The sequence below is a fragment of the Sinocyclocheilus grahami genome, unplaced genomic scaffold (assembly GCF_001515645.1).
Source record: "Sinocyclocheilus grahami isolate Dianchi unplaced genomic scaffold, SAMN03320097.WGS_v1.1 scaffold1603.1, whole genome shotgun sequence".
Lineage (NCBI taxonomy): Eukaryota > Metazoa > Chordata > Actinopteri > Cypriniformes > Cyprinidae > Sinocyclocheilus > Sinocyclocheilus grahami.
In genome coordinates this window covers 61,137-72,001 of record NW_015506782.1, presented here as the reverse complement: position 1 = coordinate 72,001, position 10,865 = coordinate 61,137, and the positions used below count along the sequence as shown (strand labels likewise).

Below are 10,865 nucleotides of genomic sequence, written 5' to 3'. Positions count from 1 at the left end.
GTGCATTTCCTCCTCGGTTCTCTGTGCTGCTCCCCGCTCTGTTCTCCAGACCGCTGGGTGGGATGGGGCGGGTTTGTCACTCCTCATCTCTTCTTCTCTCTTCATCCTGCTACTCATCACCTGCTGTTCTCCTCTTATCTCCTTTACTTTCTCTCTTTCACATGCTTTGCTCTAAGGGTTGGGCGCCTGTGATGTGTTCACTCACAGAATTATTATAGTTATCTTCTTTGTGTGTGTGTGTGTGTTCTGTGAGTGAGTTTGACCCACGCGGTGCAATCATCCTCTTTAACAAATGGTAGCTGGTAGTTTGTAGGTGGGCATTTTCAGCCTGCGGTAGCTGCAGCAAGCTCACTTTTCCCTTTTGATGATTACTAATCCCAGATCTACTGTAAATGTCTCTCTCTCTGTCTCTCTCTCTTTTCTGCAGTAAAGAGCAACAGAAGAACCACAAAGGTTGTAAGTCGGTATGGGAGCAGCGCACTAATGAGTTGAGACGACATACCCTGATCAACAGCAGAGAGGCTCTTTACAATGAGTTGGACCCTGAAGACCGCTGGAAGGTGAGAAGAAATGACAGGGAAAGAGATGCTTGGCCAAAGAGGATGGATTTATGTATCTGTTATCAGCTGATATATTTTTTCGCATCGGTCGATATTGCATATTTAATTGTACTTTTCCTCTGTTTTTAGATTTCGAATAGCTTTGCCATAATCTAACGTTCACGTAAAGTGAATATTTAAAAACACAAACACTGTTAAATGTAATCTCAAATCTCAAAATGAATATCCATTGTTATTTTGAATATTTATAATGTTGCGTTTCCTAAATTCACTTTATGATTGGTTTTGTTTAAAATGATTGGTTTTAGTTTTAATAGCATCAAATTTAAATATCAGCCATTTATTCTTTATTGAGCATAACATTAAAATAATTAGAAGCTTATCGGATAAATAAGAATACTGATATTGGTGTTTTTAAAAAAATGTTTCATAATAATATATACAGTGACCACAGTTTACAGGTTCACTGCAAAAATATTCAGTGTTTTAATTTTTTTATTCAGTATTTCTGTCTTGTTTTCCATTATTTAAACATCGTTTAAGCAAGATAAGTCTACTAAATAATCTTTTAAACAATCCACAAGCAAAATACTAAGTATTATGATATTAATATTTATTATTTTCATATACTGTAAATAAAATACATTTAAATAAATAGATATTAAAGGGTTAGCATTCCCAGAAATAAAAATGCAATTTTTTTATTCAGTATTTCTGTCTTGTTTTCCATTATTTAAACATCGTTTAAGCAAGATAAGTCTACTAAATAATCTTTTAAACAATCCACAAGCAAAATACTAAGTATTATGATATTAATATTTATTATTTTCATATACTGTAAATAAAATACATTTAAATAAATAGATATTAAAGGGTTAGCATTCCCAGAAATAAAAATGCAGTTGTTCCAAACCTGTATGAATTTCTTTCTTTTTTATATTTTGAAGAATGTCGGTTACCAAACAGTTTCTTGTCCCTATTGACATTCATAGTATTTTTTTCCCCCATACTATGGACGTCAGTGGGGACCAGCAACTATTTGGCTACCAACATTCTTCAAAATGTCTTCTTTTATGTTCCACACAAGAAATAAGGTCATTTAGGTTTTAATATTTAGGTCTTGAATTATGTTAATCTCTTGTTTGATTGACAAATGTGTGGTCTTTTGTTTTGCTTTTATCATGCCTGTAGGTCTCGTACTCCCATCACATTCGTCCCAATATGAAGACACACCTAGACCGGCCGTTGGTCGTGGACCCTCAGGAGAACCGCAATAACAATACCAACAAAACCCGTCCGGGTGACGGCCAGCCCCAGCGCACTCATCAGCTCCTGCACAAACAGCCCAACTTCAATGAGGGGGAGAGTGGAGGAGGAGGAGGATCTGGGCCCTGGACAGCGTTGGAAAGGGGAGACTCCACAGGATCTCGTCGGAGTCTTTTAGGCTCTGAGAACCATGGAGAGGGTAGAGAGTCTCACCGCAGACATCAGCATGGCGAGCGCTGCAGCCAGGCCCGTCAACATCGTAAAGCCGCAGAGGATGAGGGAGAGGGTAAAGGGAGGAGACATAGGAATAAGGGCAGGGAAAGAGGACCTGAGTGTGAGCATACAGATGGAGGAGAGCGGAAACACAGACATCATCGCCATGAGGGCGAAGGAAGAAAAGAGAGAGGGGTCCGGCACCGTACAAGGAAGTGAGTTTAGCCAAAATTATTTTCTTTCCTTTTTTTTGTGTGGTAATTTTTATACTATGCACTTAATGGACATATTGCATTCACATATTTTGCAGTGCCTAACACTTTTTAAATGGAAAAACTCTTTTTGTGTCAGTAGCTTCTTAGTCAGTATTCAGTTTAACCCAACGGCAGGTGCAAACATGCCTCCTTTCTGTAATACATTTATTGTCACTAATTATTGTTACTTTTAACTACATTCATAATTAAATATGTCTGAATATAAATATGTCAGTTTATTTTGTCTGTTTATTTACACTACTGTTCAAATATTTTGGGTCAGTAATATTTTTGTAATAAAATTAATACTTTTATTCAGCAATGATACATTAAATTGATAAAAAAGTGACAGTAAAGACTTTTATATTGTTACAAAAAACATCTATTTCAAATAAATTATTTTCTTTTGAACTTTCTATTCATTAGAGAATCCAAAAATAAAAAAATGTATTACAGCTTCCATAAAAATATTAGGCAGCACAACTGTTTTCAACTTTGATAATCATAAATGTTTCTTGAGCAGCAAATCAGCATGTTGGAATGATTTCTGAATGATCATGTTCATGTTTGCACTGAAGACTGGAGCACTGACTGCTAATCTTCTAATCTTGCTGTCTTCTTTCTCCAGGGATGGTCATGGAATTGGTCTCACTCTCTCCACCACCCGTCCCATTCAGAAGACTCTGTCCAGGCAGGACAGTCAGTACAGTGAGGACCTGGACAATGCCATGAACAACAAGCTTGCCACCCAGCCACCTAGTATCTCCAACCCTCATGATAGTCTGCTCAATCTGGCCAACAGTGCCCACACTGCCGGCCTGGCACACACTGGCAGCCTCATTCTCGCCAACCCTTCCTCTACCACTGCTAATGTTACCAGCACTGGTCACCTGGGCATGAACCCCGATTACACTGCCGTGGACATTCCCCCAATGTTCCCCTCCAGTAACGCCATCCTACAGGGTGAGAGAAAGAGCTGAAAAGAATAACTGACCTTTTTTATTTATTGTCTTAATCGTCTGTCTTACTATGATGTTTCCCTTCCTCACGTCTCCACAGTCAATAAGAATGCAAACACAGAGCCCCTGCCCAAGAAGGAGGCCATAAAGGGTGATGATGATGATGATAAGAAAGATGATGGGGGGCCTAAACCCATGCCACCCTACACCTCAATGTTCATTCTGACTACCACCAACCCGTGAGTGCAGTCATCTCTTTGAAACTGCCAGTCCTGGCACTTTGACTCTGCAGTTGGTCAATATTCAAAATTGTAGTTTAATGCATTAACCCTCCCCTCCAACTGCCAATACTACTACTAATAATAATATCTGGTGTATAATGACCACTTTTCAAAGTCCAGTCAATTCCAATAGATAAATCAGTTCCTGTCCTACTTAATTCCTACTTGAATATCCTGTTTCACTCAGAAATTTCTCCAATTATTGAAGTAAAATAGTGTTCACTCTTCATGTTGACGTTAAACAAAACTGACTGGAGTCACCTGGTTTCACCCCTTACTGTAGTTTTTATATTAAATTAAATGAGCTTTCTTTCAAAAGATGTTGTTGCTTTTGTTATTAACAGGTATTTTTATGAACTTCCACTTTAGATTTCGGAGGTTGTGCCACTATATCGTCACACTCAGATATTTTGAGATGTGTATTCTGCTGGTCATTGCAATGAGCAGTATTGCCCTGGCCGCTGAAGACCCTGTCTGGCCCGATTCTCCCCGCAACAATGTGAGACACTCCCACATCTCAACATCCTCTCTTTATGTCTCTGTGGTTCATTTTTGTCTACTGGACTTGTAACCATATCATCTGTCCATCCATGCTTCTAATCATTACCTAATTTGCTAGTTCACTTCTCCATCATTTTCATCTATTTATTTATCATTCTTTATATTCATCTTGTCATATTGATTTGTCATAAAGGGCTTAATTTTATTGCTAACACTGTTGCTCATCTGTGCTTTCAGGTCCTGCGGTACTTTGACTATGTGTTCACGGGTGTGTTCACCTTTGAGATGCTCATTAAGGTACATATCTATCCTGCACAGCTGTTTGGGCTAGGACAGTCTATGCTTCACTCTTAAACACATTATATGTATAATGTATTTAAAGAGTTGTTTATTGGTCTCCATGTAGTGTCATGCAATAATATGAAGTATTATAGGGTTCATATTCATTTTAAGTTCATATAGTTGCACATGATTTTGGAAACAAAATCATTTATATTTATATTTATTATTTTTTTTTTTTCAAATGAATCCTGTTCTTTTGAACTTTCTATTCATTAAAGAATCCTGAAAAAATATATATCTCTGTATAATTTTAAGCAGCACAACTGTTTTAACAATAATAAATGTTTCTTGAACAGCTAATCAACATATTTTAATGATTTCTGAAGGATCAAGTGCCACTGAAGACTGGAGTAATGGCTGCTGAAAATTCAGCTATGCATCACAGAAATAAATTACATTTTGCAATATATTCAAATAGAAAACAGTTATTTTAAATTGTAATAATATTTCACAATATTACTGTTTTACTGTATTTTTGAGCAGAAGAGACTCCTTTCAAAGATTTAAACATCTCACAGACCCCAAACCTCTGAACAGCAGTGCACTTAATAAATATTTGTCTCTCTGTTTTAGATGGTAGATTTAGGTCTTGTCCTGCATCAAGGCTCATATTTCCGTGACTTGTGGAACATCCTGGACTTTATAGTGGTTAGTGGTGCCCTGGTGGCGTTCGCCTTCACGTAAGTGTCATCAAGGCCCCAGCGCTCATGCCTCACTCCTCTCTCCTCTCCTGCTTGCTGCCTCTCCTCGTCCTTTCCTGTCTTGCTCCCTACAGGTCAAACGCCTGTGCAGTCGGCACAGCTCTCTGCCACCCTGGAGCGCCAGCCTGCTACCCATAAAACCCAGCTCTCTCTCTCTCTCGCTCTCTCTCTTTTCTCTCTCACCATTTCTCTGCCCATGCATTAGCCATATCGTTACCCTGTCTTTTCCTCTCCTTATCCCTCCTCACATTAAGCCCCAGTTTGGTAATTTCTCACCAAATATCCCCACCCTGCCCCACCATGCACAACGTTTTGCCCAGTGCCTACCCAGTGGGCACGCTTGGGCCCATTTCCATGAGGGTGATGACCCTACCTGGGCACCTGTAACCCTTTAGTGCCCAGGAATCTCTGGAGCATCCAGCCACACTCACCTCAGGTATTTCTACACTCCATTTTTACGCCACATACCTGGAACCGAACTTGAGGAAAACAGACAATAAGAAGAAAGAAACAAGAGAGCAAGGGGAAAACATTTAAGGGACCTTATGCTACAGTTTTGTATTGTTGATAGTCTATTTATAATTACTTAAAACTAGTTTTAATTGTTTTCCCCTGAAAATTTCTGACCCTTAAGCAGAATTAAACAGGCTTATGTACCTCTTTATTTAGGATTAATTTATTAAATGACCCCTCTTATGATTGACTGACATCTTTGCATGTGAAATGAGTTATAATGATTATTCGTGTGATGAGGGTTTACAGTTGGGTCCAGTGTAGTCACAGTCCATGCAGAAACTAGCTGTTTAAACTCTTACGATCTTACTGAAAATGAATCTTTTTAAACAAACTGCTATAAATAAAGGCAGGAACAACAAAGAAGGGATTTATGACTGGCAATCAGGATAGCTGACAAGAGGAATAAAGCTGTTCCAGGTGGTGTATCTGATCACAGCGGAAGCATACAGCTCAGCTACTGGACTGAGAGAGTTACTAATATGAGGGAGCGGTCAGAAAGGTGCATCTGTTAATCTGAAACTGGAAAAAAAAATGCATGCAATAGGCTCTTTTCCATACTTAGTAAAGAGCATGAGAACAGATTCTGGGAATCGACATGTCAGATGACCTGAATGAAAGCATGAATGGAAGAAATATGAACCCAGATAATTTTTTTTCTTCTTCCTGAAATACCAGAATCTGAATGCTTTGAAAGAGTAATGTTATATGGTTCTGTCTATGTGTTTGTGTATATCCTCCTCAGTCCCTGAACAATTGTAAATGTGATTGCACACAAATTCTTCTCCACAAAAAAGTCCATATGTGACCCTGGACCACAAAACCAGTCATAAGGGTCAATTTTTCGAAATTGAGATTTATACATCATCTGAAAGCTGAATAAATAAGCTTTCCATTGATTTATGGTTTGTTAGGATAGGACGAGATACAACTATTTGAAAATCTGGAATCTGAGGGTGCAAAAAAATCAAAATATTGACAAAATCGCCTTTGTCCAAATGAAGTTGTCCAAATGAAGTTCTTAGCAATGCATATTACTAATAAAAAATTAAGTTATATATTTACTGTAGGTAATTTACAAATTATCTTCATGGAGCATGATCTTTACTTAATATCCTAATGATTTTTGGCATAAAAAAAATCAATAATTTTGACCCATACAATGTATTTTTGGCTATTGCTACAAATATCCTCCAGCTACTTAAGACTGGTTTTGTGCTCCAGGGTCACATATGCAATGCAGTTCCAGACCGGCTTGGTCCTTTAGGTGGACATACACACAACACATGACATGTACTATGCATAATGGGAATGGCTATCAGATTCATATTCATATGTCAGAAGAATTCGTATTAATAAAGATCTGTTCACACAAGCCTGACCAATTAAATGTGAAAGTGTAAAATACCTGCAAATAATTTTGCACTGCATAGGTGTTCATGCAGAGTCTGATGCTGAAATTCCCATTCTCATTTAGTGTATTTTTTTGGCATCTGAACACTAAAAACTGGAGTACGATATTTCAGACTTTGTGTGAAGTCGTTTATGGAGATGCATTTTGTTTTAAAATGTTTTTTATGCCACATATTAAGACCTGATGTGGTTATAGTTTTATATATATTTTTCTAGAACTCAAATTTGAGTTATAGGGCATGAAACAGTAGAAACAATAACATATAAAGAAAAAATATCAATATAAATTGTTTGAGGGGACAAACAGAGCTTGCAAACTGCATTGATTATCTTTCCCAGCATGACTTTCTTAAAGAAATCGCCTTGAATCTTTGAGCATTGTTTTTCCCTTACCACCAATGCCACCCAACCTCACTTCCGTTTGCACCCACATCTTTAGCTCCGGCATGAAATAAGTTTCTTATTAGGTGATTCATAAAGAGGCATTTGGATGTGTCTGCCTGTCCCAAACTCTCCCTCCCTCTCTCTCCACACAGTGATAGTGAGCTCAGAAGGGCAGGCGCTCTGGGGTGACTGGCGCTCCCTGGCTGTGAGCGTGGGAACAGTTCCCATATCTCTGTTATCTCTCACAGAGTCTGTTTTTAACTTTTTTACTCAATTTCAGGGAGTGACTCATATCAGTGTGTATGTATCTGTGCATGTTTATTTAGTATTTTGTGTACAGAGTCCAAAATTAGCACTTGCAGAGCGTCAAATGCAAGTAAAGTGGCTTTGGCGTGTAAATGAATGTGTAAATGACCCATTTTCTAGACACTGGAAAATGTAATTCCGTGACCACCACAGACAATAATGCATGGTTGAAATTACAAAGTATGGAAAAGATCAATACTCTTCTCAATTTGCCAGCTAAGGCAGGTGTAGCAAAAGGTTAATTTTGGACCCTGTTTGTATATATGTACTTTTGTATTTGTATCTAAATTGTTTTAAGTGTTCACACTAGATTAGGTGTCCACATATAAAACAAACCAGGAGCTCTGCCATTATTTTGTGATTGTATTCTCTGTCTCATATTGATATTTTTCCTGCTTCAAAAACCCCATTCTTTCCCTGTGCCTTTTTTCTGTCTCTGTGTGTGTTTTGTGTCTTTTGTATGTGTCTCTGGCTCTGTCTGTCTCTGTCTTCCTGCCTCTGATCATCTCTCAACACCTACAGCGGAGGAAGCGGTGGGGAAGGAGAGGGGTAATGTCTCTTTCTTTCTCCCTTTCCCCTCTGTTTGCTCTTATTGCCTGTCCTTCTCATCACACGCCTGTCCTCTCCTTCTATAGACTGATCTGTCTGTCTGATTGTTCGTCCAAACGTCCTCTCACCACTTCCCTCACACATAGGACACAAGCCAAGGGCGAAGTCATGTCATTCTTTAGCCAGCTGCAGTTACTCAATCTTACAGCTAATCATCTCTTGGTACTTTCTACAGTATGTGGACACCTAAATGTGTTAACATACGTGTTTGTGTCTATGTGTACGTGTGTGTCTCTTTGTTTTTGTGTCGGCCTTCGAATACGATTTCTCTAAAACGTCCAATAAGTGTGGTATGACTGATATACATCAGATTAAATTGTCATGAATATATGAGTCTATAATAAGGGCCCTTTTTATTTTGGAAAGGCAGCTTTAAAAAGTCTCTGTCTTCCTGTCTCTGATCATCTCTCAACACCTACAGCGGAGGAAGCGGTGGGGAAGGAGAGGGGTAATGTCTCTTTCTTTCTCCCTTTCCCCTCTGTTTGCTCTTATTGCCTGTCCTTCTCATCACACGCCTGTCCTCTCCTTCTATAGACTGATCTGTCTGTCTGATTGTTCGTCCAAACGTCCTCTCACCACTTCCCTCACACATAGGACACAAGCCAAGGGCGAAGTCATGTCATTCTTTAGCCAGCTGCAGTTACTCAATCTTACAGCTAATCATCTCTTGGTACTTTCTACAGTATGTGGACACCTAAATGTGTTAACATACGTGTTTGTGTCTATGTGTACGTGTTTGTCTCTTTGTTTTTGTGTCGGCCTTCGAATACGATTTCTCTAAAACGTCCAATAAGTGTGGTATGACTGATATACATCAGATTAAATTGTCATGAATATATGAGTCTATAATAAGGGCCCTTTTTATTTTGGAAAGGCAGCTTTATAAATTAAATTAAATTAAATTAAATTAAAAAATAAATAAATGTTTTAATTCAAATTAATATTTTTAAATAAATGTGACTGGTATAGTGTGAATAGGTAAACCAATGTGCACTTTATTATTTTATTTACATGTATTTTTAAACAAATTATTCATTTTTAAATATTAATTTATTATAGATATGTTGATTTAAATATTTTATTATTTATATTTTTATTTAAATATGATTTACAGACATGTAAAATACTCCTTTAAATATAATTTTTAAATACAGGTTAAATTACAGGGTATATTATATTGCATTTCAATCTGTAATGTTTTTATATTTAACTTTTTATGTTTATAATTATGCCTTTTTATATATATTTAAAGATTTTTATATATATTTAAAGTGCACTTCATCAGATGACTGGACACAGGTGATCCTTTCATAGAATGACTCGCCTAACATTACAGGGACCTCACAACTAGATCTGGACATTATAGAAATTTAACAGATTAGACCGATACACTTGCAGAGTGATTTCATAGCATAAGGAGACATACAGAGGAGATGTCAGGTGATGATCTATATACAGATCATTTTTGCAGAGCTGCTCATGTAAAGCAGCGAAACAAGACAACACAGAATGCATTAGGACCTCTTAGGGCCGGATAGGGTCTTTGCCCAGAGAGATAACACTATAATGGGATTACAGACAATCAAACTGCTCACCTCCTAGAAGGGCACTGTCCAATTGAGATGTGTATCACCATTTTGATGAACGCAAGATCCAATTAGGCAGTCTATTTGTTACGGTAAAAAGTCAGCTGAGAGAGAAAGCAAGAGAGAGAGAGAACCTGCATAACTACAAAGTTCAAAGAAACAGATGCCAGTATGCACTTCCCTATGCTGGCATATAGAGTCAGAAACATGGATAACAAATACATAACATATGCGTTAAACATAGTGAATCAGTTCTATAACATTCTAGAAACAATAAAATGAGACTCCATTTTTAAATTAATTAATAAAAAGAATATATTCATAAAAATTATTAATAATAACAATTGTCAGAATTATTCATTCATATGCCAAGAAGTAGAGTTCATTCATATTTACCATTAGGCTGTTCTTGGTTTTCAAGCAACGTGGCAACTTGATGTGATGATATATAGAATGTGTGATCACCGGTGTGCATTAAAACAGCTTTTTTTTCAGAAATTAGTCTTAACTATCTGTTTATATTGGTGACGACGTATTTCTTGGTGGGCCATTTAGTATGCAAAGGTCTCTGCATAAACATCTCATCCCTGCTTACTACACACCTTTCAACAGGTGTACTCTACTTTTACTAGGGTTGATTGGCAAAAAAGACACATTGGAATAGGACAGATGCACTGAATGCTCAAATATAGCATGTTTGAGTAAACTAGTGGCACAGACAAGTAAGTCATGGAATAGATCCAGATCATCTCTAGATGACTGAGACAACTCTCTCGTGCCTTAGAGAGATGTTTGTTGAGAAGGTCTGTGTGTGTTTAAGCCACACAGTTGTCCACATTTGCTGTGAATTGGAATTGGTTGAGCTGACAGACTTGAGCCTGCTGGGAGTTTTTTTTTTTTTTTTGCTGAGTGCTGGATTTGAACTTAATAGGTTGGGGTGAATCAATCTTAGAAAATTTGCTATTTATATATATATA

The 10,865-nt window shown here is 37.6% G+C and overlaps 1 protein-coding gene across 1 annotated transcript in view; it reads left to right on the top strand.

Annotated features, from left to right (window-relative positions):
* LOC107571502 (voltage-dependent P/Q-type calcium channel subunit alpha-1A-like) overlaps positions 1-10,865 on the top strand; it is a 124,377-nt gene that overhangs the window by 64,176 nt on the left and 49,336 nt on the right. Inside the window, exons 20-27 of the mRNA XM_016257821.1 lie at positions 428-560; positions 1,752-2,254; positions 2,922-3,256; positions 3,353-3,491; positions 3,903-4,032; positions 4,272-4,331; positions 4,950-5,056; positions 8,216-8,226. Of these exons, the coding sequence (XP_016113307.1) occupies positions 428-560; positions 1,752-2,254; positions 2,922-3,256; positions 3,353-3,491; positions 3,903-4,032; positions 4,272-4,331; positions 4,950-5,056; positions 8,216-8,226 (1,418 nt within the window). The remainder of the gene's footprint in view (positions 1-427; positions 561-1,751; positions 2,255-2,921; positions 3,257-3,352; positions 3,492-3,902; positions 4,033-4,271; positions 4,332-4,949; positions 5,057-8,215; positions 8,227-10,865) is intronic.